The sequence below is a fragment of the Meriones unguiculatus genome, chromosome 11 (assembly GCF_030254825.1).
Source record: "Meriones unguiculatus strain TT.TT164.6M chromosome 11, Bangor_MerUng_6.1, whole genome shotgun sequence".
NCBI lineage: Eukaryota > Metazoa > Chordata > Mammalia > Rodentia > Muridae > Meriones > Meriones unguiculatus.
In genome coordinates, this window is record NC_083359.1 from 6513721 (window position 1) to 6531777 (window position 18057).

Below are 18057 nucleotides of genomic sequence, written 5' to 3' on the forward strand. Positions count from 1 at the left end.
AGGGATTGCAACTCTGGAGCCTATAAGGGCCTTGTGCATCTTTTGAGAGAAAGATGGCAGAAACAGCAGCTCTGGGGGAGAGGGGGCACGGTTCCGCTGGTGTTCAGCTCTTGCAGTGAGCCGAAACTGGGCTGCTGTGTGGAGGCTTCCTGTCCCTTCCCTCCTCTTCTGCCTTGAAGTGGCAAAGCCAAATCATGAGCAGCCACGGAGGCCACATAACCGACGGAGTCCAAATGGTGGCGCAGACGTTAGCGGTCCCCGCCTGTACCTGTCGGCAGAACCTGACCTGGCAACCCCGTGCTTTTTGGGTACCAGACGGTTACATCTGGGGCTGTGATGCTCACCCTGCTTCCTTGTGAGGATCTGAACAACTCCGCCGCGTTCCGTTGTGTGTGCCTGTTGCTTCCTGTTGTGTTGGTTTAAGCAGCGAGTCTTGAACTAATAGGCGGATGATTTGATGGTGTAGTGTCCTACGCTATGACTCTGTAGGATTTGGCTCCTAGAATCATTTTCTCTGCTAGCAAAGGGAGTTTCGTCTTTTCCACCCCCTCCCCCCAATTCTGTTTATCAACCCCTCTGGGGTCTCTTCCTCTCTCAGCTGTCATTCGAGATGCTGTCCCTCCTTGTTGTCCTGTCCATAGCTGCCAGTCATTTCAGGTCCGCCCAAGCCCTGGTCCTCTTAGAGAGTTCTTCGACAACTTGTGTCCCTGCCTCCTCTGTCTAACCGCCATGGACACTCTCCAGGCCGAATCACCTGGACAGATTCTCTGATTAACCCGGGGAGATACACAGCCTCTTTCTGCTGACCTTATCTGATCTGATCACTTCTACTCCTCTTGCCGTGTGAATGGTGAGGGTGACTGGATAACTGAACCCCTGCTCCCTTCAGCCTTGTATGTGTTGGGGGGGGGATAGAACTGATTACAGAAAGCTGTTCCATGTTCGTAGGGCCTCAATTCCAGGACCTCCCCCCTTCCCCCACAGACGACAAGTTCAGGATACTCCAGTCCCTCCTGTAAAATGAAATACTATTTGCACACAATCCACATTCTCCCTCATCTGCCAACCACCTGTCTATTAACTTCCATGCTTAATTCCATACAAACACTAGGTTAAAACTTACTCTACTTAGCTGTGAGGGGAGTGATAGCAACAGTGAAGCCTGTAGATGTTCAGAATAAATGCAATTTTGTCACTCCTAGCTAATGCCAAGATGGTAGAACCTAGAGACGGCAAACTGATAGCACCTACCTCCTTAATCAAGATTCTCTACTTCTGGCCTTTCTTTTTTAAATCACTCCAGCGTCACCACTGGCCAGTGGTTGGCACATCAGCTCACTGGGGGCATCTTCAGTGTATAACGGCTAGCTCCTCCATTGTTCCAGTGCATTCCCTGCCCTCTGCCCAATGCAGGCTGATGATTCTCCCCTAAGTAACAGAGGGCTCCACCCAAGGGCTTTCTGGCTAGCAGGAAGGATGGCTGTTTAGCCACCCTGTTCTGTACAAAGACTCTGAGAGTCCAAAGGCTGGGCGTTCAGTCACTAAACAGTTGCATAAAAGAGGGTTTTCAATATCCCCGTCAGACGAACAGGTTCGAGGAAATGTGGCCCTGCTTGGGCTTGCTGTTGGAGAGCCCACGTGTCTTTTTTATTCTAGCTGGTGCCATTAGAGGAATCTTCCGCCTCCTCTCTCTCTCCCATACACCCTCTCTCCTCCTTCTGCTTCCCCTTCTCCTCTTCATCCTCTCCTTCCACCTCTTCCTATACATATAATCAGGTCATTGTGGAATAAGAGGGAAAACATTATCCCTCTTCCTCCCTGGTTCTTCTAACGTGTCTATCCACATCTTAGAATGTAGGATAATTTCACAATTCAGTTCAATTCTCCCTAATTTTTGCACATTTGGGATGCCACATTCTCGTTGAGTTCGGGAGACACCTTTGTCACATGAAATGTCAGACCACGTAGAGAAGGCTCAATCCCTTTGTAGTGAAAGAAACGGAAAGAGACATGAGACAATGAACATCTCAGGGTGTTCTGGAGTATGTGTGGGGGAGCAGAGACTATGGTGCTCCTGAGGGGCTGGTAAGTTCACATGCCAGAGTCTCTGAGATGGTGAACAGCTTTGGCTCAGGGCATGACCCAGGTAGATCTCAACGGCCAGCAGCAGACACTCACCCACCCTTGCCTGCCTACCTGATCTTCAGTGGCACATGCAGATACTTTCATGGGAAACTTTTCATACATGCATAAACAGGATACTAACGTTCCAATGAAAGCAAAGTGCAGAAAGATGTTTTGAAATGGGTTGGGTCCACAATGCGTCCATACATTCATGGAAGCAACTAGAAGCAGCTTCCTTAGGACAGCTCGAGTGCTGAGTGCCCATAGAAAGGAAAGTGTCGTCACATGTAGTGTGGGGAAATCACACAGAGGCTGTCTGCGGAGCTTAGATTATTCTGTATGAGAGTTAGAGCATGAACTCGATCCAGACTCCTGAGGGAGGGAGATTTGTGTTTGGGAGACCACTCCTAAGGGACAGGAGGGAGACTCTGGATTTCAGGGAAGAAGTTGGCACATACCCAGTGGGTCTTTCTACCTGAAGAGAAACAGGTTTCTGATGCAAGTGTGAAAAAAACTAACATATATTTATTTGGGCGTTTAGGTAAATAATTGACTTCTGTAATTCTCTGCACTTTCCTAATCCTTCTTATTTTTATTTTATTTTTATTTTTGAGATAAATATTTAATTGCATTCTCTCTTCCCTTTCCTCCCTCCAAACCCTTCCAAATATCCCCTCCCTGCTGTCTTTCAAATTTGTAATCTCTCTTTTCACTGATTGTGTTCAAATATGTACATACATATAAAACCTGTTCCATCTATGTTACTCTGTTTGTCTGTATGTTTCAGGGCTGAGTTGGGGTTATAGTTTAGTGGTAGAAGGTAGAATGATTACCTAGCATGCATAAGGCCCTAGGTTTAATCTCTACTTACACACACACACACACACACACACACACACACACACAAGTACAAGGATTAATTTTAAGTGTTCCCATTAATACAATAGAACACTAAACAACTGGTTTTTAAGTGAGGATACTCTTTGCTCTCATATTAAAAAAAAACATACTGCAGAATAGAGAAAACACAAGTTTCAGAAGTTGTGTGTGTGTGTGTGTGTGTGTGTGTGTGTGTGTGTATTGGGGGAATTGAACCCATGGCTTTGTGCATGCTAGGCAAGCACACTGTCACTGACCTCAGCCCCTGAGTAGTATATTTTGCCTATTCCAATCTATTTAAAACCTCTCTTTTTTGCACGTATCTTTCTGTTGCCATAGAGTTAACTCTAGAAGAGAGTTAGCTGATATTTACTGTGAGGTAGAATATATACATTGTGTACATTAGTATTCTTATACGCCATGAATTCTTATCGTGATCTTTCACTCCGATGACTATAACAGCAATAATGTCTTCTTCCCATGACCTGTGGAACAGATGCCCTGTCATCTAAGCTCCTCCGGGTTAGTGGGCTTCCCATCAGGCTACTCACTCAAGTTTCCACTTGCCGTGTCCTTGCCTGGCCTCTTTCCTGATTTGACACTTGGTTGTCCACACAAGAGTCAGTGACACATGCCAGCCATGGTGGTGATGACAAGCTCCAAACCACATTTGTTCCTCCCAGCTCCTCGCGGCCTTTGCCATCACCACCGTGAGAGCTCCTGTCTCTTATCTGGATGACCAAGAGTCAAAAGTCCTTGTGAGTGTGATTGCAGAACGGGGGCTGGCAAAGCTCCCGATAATGCTGAAACTCCTTTGAAGGGGCTGTGCTTAGAACGGGATCAGGAGAGTTTTGTGGCTTTGGCACATTGTACTGTTGGGGACCATAAACTGGAGGAGAGTGGTTGGTGTGAAATGTGAGGAACAGGTCAGGAGATTGTTATAGCCCCATCTGGTCTGATGACCTCTGTCCTCAACACAACTCTGCTGCCCTAGAAAGACCACCCAGGGGACAGAGGAAGAGTCTTGGGAGTGAGGAGGTTGCTGAAGGGTTTGCAAAGACACAAGATGTCAGACATAAAACTAAAATCCACATACTGAGAGAATAAGAGTCAGGTTGAAGTTTCTGAGATAGCTTTTTAATTAGCAATGCCTTGGTTGAGTGGCTCCTTGGACGTGAACTCTAGTGACGCTAGCTAAATCTGACATCTAAGAATTTAAGCTTAGGAGCTGGCCTCACTTCTCCTTATTAGCAAAGTTTGCTAAACATTTTGTGCCATGCGCCCTGTTTCATCTTTGAAGATGAAGCAACCGGCAAGCTGTCACTCCGATTCTCTCGCGTGCTGGAAAGCCCGAAGGAGAGGGGCAGTCATTCTGCATCATCTTCCAGAGGCCTCACAGCACGCCTACTCCTTTTGCTTTTCCTGATTTATTTTCAAAGGGACATAGGTTCCATAGGAAGCACTGAGAAATGACTCAGTCGGGAAATAAAGTTTAGCGCATGATGATAGTCTTGGATACATCCCCTGCTTTCCCCAACAACAGGCTTCTTTTTGTATATACAAGTTCTCTTGTAGAAAATCTAATCATTTAAAATAGATTTTAACACATTTTCGCTCTTCCCTGAGCTTGCAAGCCACGCGGAGAGCCAAGTGAGTGCTTTGGCATAGGGGCAATGCTTAGCTTCAGAAACGGCTCTCTGATGCCCCAAACCACGGATCCCATCTTGCTTTTTCTCTCCACTCAGGTTCGGAGGTGAGTTTCTCCAAAGCAGCAGATGCGTTTGCCTTTGAAGAGGACAGCAGCAGCGACGGGCTTTCTCCGGATCACACTCGGAGCGAAGATGCCCAGGGCTCCACGGGATCGCCCCCAGATGTCAAATCTGCTGAGGCGCCTTCGGTTGGTCCTCTGGACACAATCCAGGTAAAACAGACTGCCCCTGCCTCCAGGTCTCGTGGGATCTCTCAGACTTCACATCAACACTGCCATAGCTGGGTTGCTTACAGCCCTTAGCTCTGCCTGCTGGTGGGTGTATCTTGAGACAAGGTCTCACTACTCAGGATTCCTCTAGCTCAGGCTAAGTGATAGGGTTACAGTCTATGCCAGCACAGCCCACTTCCCTGATGATGTACTTTCCTTCGAAACCTGTTTGGTGCAGACACTTGTGGATCATAGAACCATTAAAATCCCTCACAGTGTTAGCTTTCCTCCGCTTTTTTTTTTTTTTTTTTATGCGTAAGGTAAGTTAATTCATATCACACGACTAGCCAAGGATCCCCTGGCAAGAACTAATGTCAAACTCATCAGAGGGCCTCAGGGGGTGGGAAGGAGAAGGCGCTATCAGCAAAGCAGGAGACACTGGCTCCCTCTCCCCTCATCAGCTGTCTACCCTGTCAGCCTGAAGCTAGCACACAGCTCCCACTGCAGCTCAGTCCTCACTCTTTCTAGACAAACCCACAAGTACTAGAAATCGAGGAACTCGTACTTACGAAGAATAAAATATAAAGCACACTCGTGAACAATAACGAGTTTTAATAAACCACATCTCCTGTGCTGACGCTCACCTTGGACTCCAGACTCTACTGGGCACTTCATATCTCCTCACCTGAGATCACAGCCTCTGCCAGCAATGCATCACTGATGCCATCATAGGACCCCTAAGGGATGACAGTGGGGGTAGGGGGGAACGCCCAGTGGGGAAGGAGACAGTGATCCGGACATGTGATGCTGAAGCCCTTTTCATCCTGGGTTTGCAACACTCCTCTCCAGAAAGAGGTCTCTAAGCCCCTCCTTCCACTTTCAGATGGTCAGTCTTTCCTGGACATCAAGGGACTGTTCCACAGAGGGAAATGAAATATCTACTTTGGCTATCCTTTACCCAAACTGCTGGGAACCAGAAGTGTTTAGATTTAGAGTTTATCTGCATCCATTCATAATAATATGTCTTGGGGATAGAATCCAAGTCTAAACACAAAATTTATTTATGTCTTAGATATACATACATACCCATAGCCTAAATGTAATTTTATATAGTATTTTTTAATATTGTTTTGAGCATGAAGCTAAGTTCTGTACCATGGCATTTTCTTCTCACGGTTTCTTGTCGGCCTCAAAATATTTCAAATTTTGAAGCATTTCAGATGCTGGAATGTTGGATTATGGATGTTAGCCTTGTATTTGAAATTATTTTTCTACGGAAATGTCCATCCAGACAAGGGGAAGTTGCAGTAATGTTTATTTAGGGTCCACTTTCCCAAAACTGAAATGGTCGCTGGTCACTGTCACTCCTATCTCCACTCCATCACAGTAAAGTTAAAGTTGCCAAGAAGAAGACGTGAAGTGGGAAGGAAAGAGAGGCCTAAGAATCAGGGCTGAATGTGCGTTCCTTGTACAAGTGTTCATCATCAAAGCATCTCCCTCCCCTACATGCCCTCGCTAAGCTCTGCAGTCAAACATCTTTGATAACATCAAACGGTCCATCAGACCACTTGCACACATTCTTCTGACAGCACATTCTTTGGCTTCTGATTTAAGAATGGTTTCGAGGAAAAGACAAGTTCTTTTTGCTTAACCCCAGCAAGGGGAGAAGGAGCTCAGGCATTGAGCAATGCAGAGAAAATGTGGGAACTGCCTCGTGTCTTTTCTCTCAGCAACCGTGTTTGAAGGGAAAGAACACTGAGGATCTGAGAGAAAAGCAGCCCATAAGTTTGTGACAGATGCCAGGTTCAGGGGAGAACTGAAAAATTCCGCTCTGGCCTGCCAGGAGGGGGTAAGGATCCTCACCCCTTTGAGCTGACTCATAGGAGTGTAGGGAAAAAAGATGATTATTCTTTTCATGGAAACCCCAGCAGCCAGAAGCATACCTCTTATAAAAATGTGTGAGACCCTTCACATCCAAATACATGGATCCAATACCCAGGTACAAACACATGTACTCACGTATTAACTTGTTTCTATATTCTGGCAATTTTCCCCTTTCATACCTACATGCTACACATATACATTTTTATGAACATGCATATTTAACATGTATTCACAGGCACACATATACATCAGATGTATAGCATACGTGTTTATATATTTATATCCTAACATATGCATATACACAAGTCTGAACATGCATACGCATCTATAACCAACACAAACACACACATGTGTGTGCAATATGAACATGCATATATGCACATGTAATCAGCACACATGTACACATACATTCATGCATGTACGTATGCACGTGCCCAGGAATGTACTCATACTTACTACTGCACAAACATACGTGTCACTATGCATATTCACAAAGACATGTACACATGCATATACACACAGAGATGTGTGCACATCTCTGCACACATTATACGCCCAACAAAGAGGCGTGTATGTTTATAAATATACATGCATACACTCACACGTATTCCTACACACTGAGACACATATTCATAATTCTATCTATATACGCACATATAAACAAACACTTCTGCGCAATGAAACGCATATGTAGTTCTCTCTTCACACATACTAGCGCACCGATTTAGGCAGGCCCACGTTTTGCTTGTTATGTTTTTGTCAGAACTTCTACTCTTGTTCTGCCCTTTTCCTTTCTCTCTCAGTCTCGCTATCATGCAGAGCTCTCCCTCAGGGTGACCAGATGTCCCACTTTGCCCAGCTCGATCCAGGAGTGCGCCCGTCTTCTGGAAATGGTACTGCGGTTGCCCAGTTATCTCTCGGAGGCATCCTGGGGTGGGTGACAGAGTGTGACAGCCTCGCGCAGGGAGCGCTGGCGTTACCAGGACGGGAAGCTGGCGTGAAAGCAGGAGAGTGCTGCGGCACCTATTCTTGTGCCCTAGTAACACTACAATTTGGATTTCAGGATCTGGCTCCCAGCTCAGAAGGTGATAAGAACGACGCCGTCTCCCAGCCAAGCAAGCAGCCAGACTCTGGGAAGCAGGGGCTTGGCCCCCTCAGCACCCCTGTCCCTGTGCACACTGCTGTAAAGGTACGGACTGCTCTAGCCCACAGCCTCTGCCTGAGGCCGGGCTCACTGAAGCCATGCGACGCAGAGCTTTTCAAGTCAGTTCTGTTGACATGAGGAGGCTTACATGGACCCACACACAGGTTTAGCCCACTAGACATGTCACAAGGGGGACTATACCATCCGTGCATACACTCTCAGCACTGAGGAATCCTGTATGTATCGCTTTGGGAACAGAGCTCATCCAGCAAGTCTCTGGATTGGATTTCATTTGCCAGGCAAGATAGTACATACCTGTAATCCTAGCTAGCACTCAGAAGGGAAAATAGTGAGTTCATGGTCAGCCTGAACTACACAACACAAACTAAAAAATGATTCCCCAAGCTACCCTGAAGAAAGGCACGGCTGACTAACACACACAGGACTTAAAGGGGCCATAAAACACTCCCAGAGCAGTAGTATTTATGTGAAGGGAGCAGCACTGAGGCCTTGGGTATTGCAAGAGCCCTAACACACTCGGGAAACAAGCGGGGGAGGAGTTAGAGTCACAGGCGACGGCCAGAGGTCGCTACTATATTTTTTACTTAATTTCCCCGGCATTGCTTCCAGTCATTGCAGAGTACTGTCTCCTAATTGAGCACTGGGTAGTCATTTGGCTTTTTTATAATACTCTGTGCCAGTCCACTTCCCCCGGACTTGGTTGGGAGCACGTTTTTGGTTTTTTTTGTTTGTTTGTTTTGTTTTTTTCAGCTCTAGTTCCACCTTTGGTATCTGCTGACAACCCTTATGGGAATTTGTTAAGCTGTAAATCAAAGTAATAACCAGTAAAAAAGTAATAGCTTCATCATGCAAGTAGATGGCATTGTGCTCGTTAGATGGAGGAGGAAATGGTTTAAAGCTGTGTATAAAGAGGAATTATAGTGGTATTGCTAGTCCAGTATTTAAATTTTGCATAATTCAAATTAGTAAAATTGTCAACCCCCCCATACTATGAAGGTGTGCTAGGGGCCCAGAGGAGGAACAGACTAAATGATAAAAAATAAAAAGCCACAGCCATGCAAACTGCACTGGTCCCCAGGGTGGCTTGTTTATAGATGATTTCCCAGCCCTTCTGCATGGTACACACCTCACCACCGACTGTTGAAGAGGCATCACCTTTCGGTTCACCCACCAGCGGTTCTCAGCCTTCCTAATGCTGAGTCACAAACCAGTAAGAACATCACCCCGTCCTCTATAGTCCTGCTGGGTCGTCAGGCCATCAGGAACCATCACGGTGTCTGAGTCTTCACAACAACAGCATTCGCCATATTCATAAACTTGAACCAACCCAAATGCCCACCAACAGACGGATGAACAAAGTCATGGTATTGCCATGCCAATGAATATTATTTTTTTAGCCCTTTAAAATGGATGCCGTATTGACAGCTACCACAACATGAACTAACCTTGCAGACATCACATCAAGCCCAGGAAGCCACACACAGAGTATATTCGGTGGGGTTTCATCTATACAAATGCCCGAAGGAAGCATACGTAACAAGACTGAGATTGCCAGTTGTGGGAGCTGGGGGGAGGGGAGAGTGTGATTACCTAGAGGCAAGGCATTCATTTGGCTGCCACGGGAATTTTATGGGAACAGATAGAGATGGTGTTCGCACAAAATTGTGAATGTACAGAAATGTTCCTTGCCTTTTACCTCAACAGTAAAAGGAGCTCTCCTGGTCAGGTAGTCAGTAGCCTAGAGAGTGAAGGTTAGATCTCATTCTCTCACTCCCTCAGCTGGTGCTGTGACCACTGTCTTGCAGCCTTGAAATGCTAAGTAAGGAGGGCACACAAACTTTCCAAAGTTGGAGCCAGCTTTGAAAGTGAGCTGGAGTCAGGCAGCAAGGTGGTTGCGGGTGGCAGCAAGCTGAAAGGGAGAGAGGCAGGGGGTTGCATAGCTGGGGAGGGACTCAGGTACTATGATGAAGATTTGTCTCCAGTAATTTGGTAAAGGTGTGTGTGTGTATGTGTGTGCATGCGTACAGATTTGAGTCCGTGCTGCATTAGGAAGTCTTGTAACTTCTAGCCATAGGGTACACCCTTCCTTTTTCCAGCTGATGAATCCCACAGCCTGGGACTTGAACACCACAGTGTATCCATCCCCGATACAGGTTTAGGAAAACACCCGTGTGCACCTCCTGTGTCCTGTGAGTTGCAAAGACAAAAGCAAACATGCAAATAGAGCCCAAGTATCCCTGTGCTCACAGAATGAATGAACCCATGCAGTTGTGTTAGGCCAATAATGTTCATCACACACTGTCTTCTGGGATGTTCCTGGTACCTACACTAAGGCATCTACCTATACTAAGGGGAACTAAGGCATCTTCAGCACCCTTGAGTCAACAGCAAAACAACCCTACCCCAGTCAAAGCCAGCCTGAGGGGATGAGGTCTGAGCAGCAGCTAGGCCTTGGGAAACTGGTCACTAGACCCTGCAGAAACTCGACCAGCACAGAAGTCTGACTAATTAACCAAAAGGCCAGTCAATTAGTGAGTAGAGAGAAATCAAGCCACCAAGCCCACAGTATACTTCCATTTATTATCCAGCAGTCTCCAAGAGGAAGACTCAGAAAACACAAGTGCCTGCAGCTATAGGGTGCCTGAATCTGAGTAAGCAACATTGTAGGTTCCCTGGCAGTCATGCTCAGATGTGATTCTTGCAATGAAGTCTGGAGGCTGGCCCTGGACACTGTGCCTGCCAGCTATTCAGGAGCGCCCTCTTCTGTACAATAGTGGTACTGCGCTTTCCTTCCAAATTGACACCTAGCTTTCAACCTTTCAACCTCCTTTAATAAGAAAACAAGAAACAACCTAAGAACCTGCCACAGAGGGCCTCTGGAAGCCTCTGCCCTGCAGACAATCAAAGCAGACGCTGAGACTTATGGCCAACTGTTGGGCAGAGTGCATGAAATCTTATGTAAGAAGTGGGAAATAGTAAGAGCTGGAGAGGATGGGAACCCCACAAGGAGAGCAACAGAACCAGAAAACTTGAACACAGGGAACTTCCCAGAGACTCATCCTCCAACCAAGGACTATTCATGGAGATAACCTAGAACCCCTGCACAGATGTAGCCCATGGCAGTTTAGTGTCCAAGTGGGTTACAAAGTAAAGGGAAGAGGGACTGCCTCTGACAGGAACTGATTGGCCTGCTCTTTGGTCACCTCCCCCTGAGGGGAGAACAGCCTTACCAGGCCACAGAAGATGACAATGCAGCCACTCTTGATGTGATCTGATAGACTAAGATTAAAAGGAAGGAGAGGGGGACCTCTCCTATCAGTGGACTTGGGGAGGGGCATGCATGAGGAAGGGGGAGGGAGGGTGGGGTTGGGAGGGGAGGAGGGAGGGGCTTATGGGGGAATACAAAATGAATAAAGTGTAATTAATAGTAAAAATAAATTTAAAAAAGATCCAGCTATACCATTAAAAAAATAAAATAAAATTTAGTTTGATTTTTTTTCAACTGGATAATAGACTTATTGTACCTTAGTATATGAGGGCCTTTTGATTTCCAGAGAAGGTTATGTATAGAACTGGCCTCCAAAAGGATGCTTGTTATTTTTATGATCTTTAAAAAAATACCATGTGTGTACATGGATGTATACATAACGCTTGCATACATGCCACAACATATGTATGGAGAGCAGAAGACAGCCAGTGGAAGCCCACCATTCTGGAGTTTGGGGGTGAAACTCGAGGCTTGGCTTTGCCTCCTAAGTCAGGTCCTATCTGTCTACGCGCTTTATATTAAGCACTAACATGCAAATTACATAATATTTTCTGGGAGCTGGAGTGATAGCTCAGTGGCTAACAGCACTGGCTGTCCTTCCAAAGGACCTGGGTTCGGTTCCCAGCACCCTATGGCAGCTCACAACTGTCTGTAACTCCAGGGATCTGACATCTTCACAGTAATGCACATTAAATAAAAAGTAAATAAATAAATAAAATATTTTCTCCATCTTATTTGTGATAAAATTTAGACATGCAAACTTAGGTATAATATTCCCGTGTTTCTTTTCATTCCCAAAGTTGTGCCCTGAACTTCCCACACTGTGCGCATACCAGGGTGTGTGATGTGTGACTCCTAGGAAGGGCGCAGCAGGCGGGTAGCCCTCCCCATCGTGAAGACTCAGTAATTCAGAGGGCGCGGCTTCCTTCTGTGTATGGGTATTTTTGAAGGTGAGGGGAAGGCCAGGATGCAGGTGAGTGTGGGTCTGAGAACCTCATTCTGGATCTGCAGCGACAATGTTAACTTCATCCAACTTCGTGTCATCAGCAAGTCAGCTTGCTATGTGTTCAACTTGAGGTGCTTGCACACACTCTCAGGAGCGATCTCACATCACAGTGCTGAGCTATCTATAGGTTTTACAGAAGACCCTGAAATGCGGGCTTCCATCGGACTCCATGCCAGGGAAGCTCCAGGGGCCCCTTGTAAGGTGGAAGGTACCCAGGCCCGGTGATGAGCGTTTAACAGCAGATCTGTTCATCTGATATCTGAACGCTGTGGGAAACTGTGTACCATGCCAGCTTTGAGGAAAACCTCCTCGCTATCACAAAAACACAGGCCATGTCTCCCTTCTGTTTGCAGTCCAAGTCTTTGGGGGACAGTAAGAACCGCCACAAAAAGCCCAAGGACCCCAAGCCGAAGGTGAAGAAGCTCAAATACCACCAGTACATCCCCCCAGATCAGAAGGCAGAGAAGTCGCCCCCACCCATGGACTCCGCCTACGCCCGGCTGCTCCAGCAACAGCAGCTCTTCCTGCAGCTACAGATCCTCAGCCAGCAGCAGCAGCAGCAGCAGCAGCAGCAGCAGCAGCAGCAGCAACAGCAGCAACAGCAGCAGCAGCGATTCAACTACCCTGGGGTGCACCAAACAAACCTCAAGTGAGTGCTTCGAGCTGGGGTGGAGTCTTCTGGGCAGAGGTAGAGGATGGCTTCTTTGCCTGAGGCTTGGGAGCAGTGCAGTCTGTGTTACATTGCGTCCTTGTCTGGCATTTTTGGACCGTGACTCTCTTTAGACACCATGCACACATTTTCAGAACCGTAAGGGTAACAGGAAGCAAACAAATCAAGGTTCTTTAAAGGAAAGGAAAACTCTTAGTGTTTCTGAACAAAACTGTGCACTGTCTGAGAGTGCAGAACTGACTTTGCTCGAGGTCACTGCTAAAAAGCTAAGTGACAGCTTTGGAGACCAGTCCCTGGGCCCAGGCTGTGTGCCTGTATTACAAGGTCCTGTTCATACCTAGGTGGTCAAAATCCTTTCCCATAAAATTAAGCCAAGGATTGTTTCACCTGCTTTTGGCTGCCCTTGGGTCACAGTTTCAATCATATCCAAAGCAGAGTGTGATCAAGAAGCACACAGCAGTCTCGGGCCCCTCCAGAATAGTGCCTCACCTAGGTCCCAGGTAGAATCGCATGCTTCTCCTTACCCCAGTCTCCATCACCCCCTTTCTGTGTCCTCAAAATGAAGCTTGGAAGGTCTCTGCAATTTGCTGTCTAGTTCAGGCTACTGTTTCTCCCATCTTCTACTGATTTGTTGCCTGCCTGATCCTTGTAGGCAATTACTCTGTGACTTGTTCTAAACTTACAATCAGACACTGGTCTGATTGTATCTGTAAGTGCCTCTTTGTTTTTTCAGAGAACCAAATGAATCGATGGTCAGAAATCCGAATTCTTCCTCAACACCACTGAGCAACACCCCCCTGTCCCCCATCAAAACCAGTCTTTCTGGACAAACTGGTGTCTGTTCTCTCAAGCCAGGCCCCCTTCCACCAAACCTGGATGATCTCAAGGTATACGATTTGACGTGATTTTTTTTTCCTTTTCTTTTTCTTTTTTTTAAACAAGCATCAGAATCTTTGCTATGTGATTTCTTGAGTAAAACAGTAGAAGAGGGAGACAGTGTGGGAGAAACCCAAGGGTGTTGCAGAATGCATGGTCAAACCCTAACCTTCAGGTCCTGCTTCAGCCTCCCCAGAATGTTTGAGCTTCTATTTGCTCTTTTTTTAAGTTACTAAGAATCAGTCAGGATGACATAGAAGTGTGTAGCTTATAAAGTTTCCAGAATGTTCTAAAGCAATGGTCAATTTCATGATGAACCTTTGGCAATCTCTGGCAAAATAGAAAAACAGAAACCATGTAGCTAAGAACAATCCATGTAGCTAATGTGTCCATCTTTCTTCCTAAAGCTTTTGAGTTTTAAAATAGCCTTTCTATTAGAAAATACTGATGGAAGTTGAGTGCTTTTAATTCATTTTATCCAATGAAGATATTGTTAAATAAGTATCTTGGTCCTCGCTGAATAAGACACATTGTTAGTAAGCCACTAACAACAATACAATTTAAAACAATATCCTGTTCTTTTGTGTTCCCAAATCTGGGAACTTATGTACTGAAGTGACAGTTTGTTGAATGGCACAGACCTGCCAGCAGCTTATCACAAATTACAGGCAATGGGGATCTACACTCACTGAAATAACATTGGATTTCTAGTTGAAACTGGTATATTTCAAAGCAGTCCTTGAGACTGACACGCTCACCCTTCTGTCCAGTATCCACATCAGGACTGAGCAAGATGGATCCAGTTTCTGCAGTGTAGGAACACAGCCGCACCCCCCCCCATCACACTGTCAGGGATTTCCACCATGTAATTTTTTTTTTCTTTAAAATCTTCCATCCTTCATGATCCTCATAGCCTTCATTGGGCCAATCCTGGCCATGTCCCCATTATCAGGCCTTATTATTACCCTCATTTCCACTTTTTACCCCCAGAGAGCAATTTGGTTTATCTTTTTTTGTGGGGTGGTGTGACAGTAGTAGAACTACTTCAATTTGAAAAACATTCCATGGCTGCCAAGAGCCAATAAGATACATCCTGATATCAAAGGCTCCCCCGTTTCTTCTACAGCTTCTACAGGTCACACTAGGCTTGTTTTTGTCTGGTGTCTCCACACCTAGGTGAAGGTGATAAATGTATAATAACACTCTCTGTATCCATGAGGTCAGCTCCTCCACTCCTCAAGTCATACATACACAGAGATAAGAGATGTCATCTTGCCTCGAAAACCTTACGCTAAGTGAAATAAGCCAGGTGCAATGGGCCAGATGCCCGGTGGGTTGTCTTAAGTCATGCCTGAACAGGCGTAGAGACAGAAAGTAGAAGAGAAGTTACCAGGACCATCTCAGAAGTACCAAAGGGAGTAAGTAACTGCTTAACGTGGACATCGCTTCAAGCTGGGGTGATGAAAAAGCTCTGGGGAGAGAAGGCAGCATGGACGTGCTTGCTGAAAGCTAAACTTCGCAGACAGTAATGCCAAGTGCTAAACTTGGCATTATGTTTATCTCGCCATAATGAAATTGTTGTCATTATTTATATTTGTTATTATTATTATTTGCAGCTAAGTAATGAAATCGTAAGGGTCCTGGATCATGTAGGGCTGGAGAACCCCAGAGAAAACATAGTCTAGAAGTGGTGTTGGCATTAGCACAGGAGAGACCCCAAAGGTGGTTCCCCTGTGTATCCAAGCTCAGAACTGGGCACTGCTGGCAATCATGTGGTCAAGAACATGGCCGTCATGGCGACAGTCGATAGCATTTTTTAACTAGCCACTCAGTGTGGATTCCTATTTTGTAAGGTCAGTCTTATCAGCCCAGTTTTTTTTTTTTTTAAACTTAAAAATAAAAAGCCAGAGTCTTAAAGAGATTCAATTACAGGCGAGTTAATCAATTTGTAAGTGGTGAAATGGGGCTCCAGTTTAAGTGACCGATTGCTCTGCCATTACTGTGGAAGCTGAGACTAGAAAGAGTGAAGGGGGGCGGCTTGATTCAACCCCTCACTGGTTGTGGGGGGAGTTATGCCGCTGAGTCCTGGGAAAGTTATGCCAAGGGCAGGATTGCCGGGTTGAAGGAGAAGGATCGGGTTGGAAATGCTGAGTAGCAACCCAGAAAAGACCTAGCCCATTTCTATGAAAAGAAACACATTAATCTCATTCAACTCAGGTGTGCTGCCGGCCATGGGGTCATAATAGAATCCTTTGCTTAAGTGGGGAAAGTTGAACCTAGAAAAGTGAATGAGATCAAGAGAGAGAAAGGAAACATGAGTGGGAAGGGAAGAAGCAGGGGGAGGGGAGGGAGAGTACTGTAGGGCACTCACGGTGCGTTCACATTTGCAGAGGGGGCAGAATGAGGGGTTCATGAAGGGGATCCTCCCTCCAGATAATTAGGAAGTAATTGAGTATGGGCGGAGTTTCTTTAGTAAAATGTTTCACCAGGTAAAAGCAGAGTCTGAGAGGAGGTGGGGTTCTCCTTACAGAGGTGTCCCCTGGGCCTTCCTGGCCAGCAAGTCTAATTTAATTGGGCGATCTCCAGGACAATGACAGACCCTCTCTCAAAAGAAAAAGGAAAATAGAAAAGAAATAGCTCGAAGTTGACCTATGGCCTACATGCACACACACACACACACACACACACACACACACAGAGTTATTAGAGGCTTTTCATAGCATATTGACTTTTTAAAAATCCTATTTCTAACTGAATTAAATGTGTGTGAGAAAGAGAGGAAGGGAAGGAACTAAGAATTCTGAAAACTGGGGAATATATTTGCTGGAAATTAAGAAATTGTCCATTTTAAGGTGATCTATATAGTGCGATTATTTACGTGTTTAAGAGAGGTTTTCTTTTGGAGGTAGTTACAAAGCTGTGCTGCCTCAAACCAATTGAAGAGACGTGAGAAGGAGGGAGGATTGGCACCAGCTGATAGCAACTGAAGTTGTTTGATGGGTATATGAGAGCTTCAGGCTCTTCTATCTACCTTTGAGCGTGTTAGAAATGTTCCATAATAAATGATTTAAAGTTACCAATAATTAGAACACCAGTGAACGTGGGGAAGAGGTGTGTGTGTTCAAGCCTTCATCTCAAGAAAGCCCACACAGGCAAATAATCCAAGATGTTAAGGAAACTGAACTCAACAAGTATTCTTTTTATTTTAGACCGTGATCTGCATTATTTAATAATGTAGCCTAAATTATTCGGTGCAAGAACAGATTCTAAAAATAAGTGTAGACCTCATTAATTTTAAGTAACTCAAAATTAAAACAATAATGGGTTGCCATCTTGCACTTTTTCAAACCAGGAAATTTGAAAGGGGGGAAAAACTGTCTAGCAGGACCACGAAGAGAAGCAGCATGCTGGATGTCAGCAAAAGTGGCTGCGGTGCTTTCCTCAGAGCGGGGAGCTGATTGCAAAGTGACATTTTGAAGTTGAAACCCGATCGTGTGCACTGAAGTAAATGGCATTTTAATCGACAAAGGCCAGAGAAAACATGACGTTATGTTTCTTGCAACCTGAAATATATGTGACCACATTATGTTTGACAACTACTTTTAAATAATTATGCCGCCCATAAATTTGACATGCTTTCCTTAACACGCCATGAACATTTCCCATAACTTTTAATATTCAGTAAAAGTTATATTTTTAACAACAGCAAATCACCCCATCACCTGGCTAGTAATCCACTCCTGGACATTTAACTTGCTGCCAAATGTTGTCAGAATAAGATTTTCGTGCCCTCTGTACACCCCTCTGTTATTGTCTCTGATCATTTCTCTCAGAAAATGACATACATATTAAATTGCTGATTTAAAATACATTAATATCCTTTTTGTCAGATGTGGTGGTACATACTTTTAGTCCCAGCATTCAGGAGGCAGAGGCAGGCAGACCTAAGTGAGTTTAAGGCCAGCCTGGTCTATAAATCAAGTTCCAGGACAGCCAGGGCTACACACAGAGAACCCATGTCTTAAAAAAGCAAACAAACAGACCAAAACCACATTCCTATCTTTTAAAGTTGTGGAAGGATATTACCAGACTCTTCTCTCCTAGACAGTGTCCCGTAGAGCCACGTGCTGAAGCAGCTGCACACGGATGCGCCCCCATGTGTGTGTCCCTGTGTAGGTTAAGAGAGCGCGCAACTCACCAGCTCCCAGACATTGCATAAATGGGAAGGCAGTAAAGTCCGTCAGCTTGCTAAGATCTTCATTTCCCT

At 45.5% G+C, this 18057-nt stretch overlaps 1 protein-coding gene across 1 annotated transcript in view; it reads left to right on the forward strand.

The window, feature by feature from the left end:
* The window catches only part of Myocd (myocardin), a 48542-nt gene that overhangs the window by 13520 nt on the left and 16965 nt on the right, over positions 1–18057 (forward strand). The window contains exons 4-7 of the mRNA XM_060363496.1: positions 4749–4924; positions 7869–7994; positions 12598–12893; positions 13648–13801. Of these exons, the coding sequence (XP_060219479.1) occupies positions 4749–4924; positions 7869–7994; positions 12598–12893; positions 13648–13801 (752 nt within the window). The remainder of the gene's footprint in view (positions 1–4748; positions 4925–7868; positions 7995–12597; positions 12894–13647; positions 13802–18057) is intronic.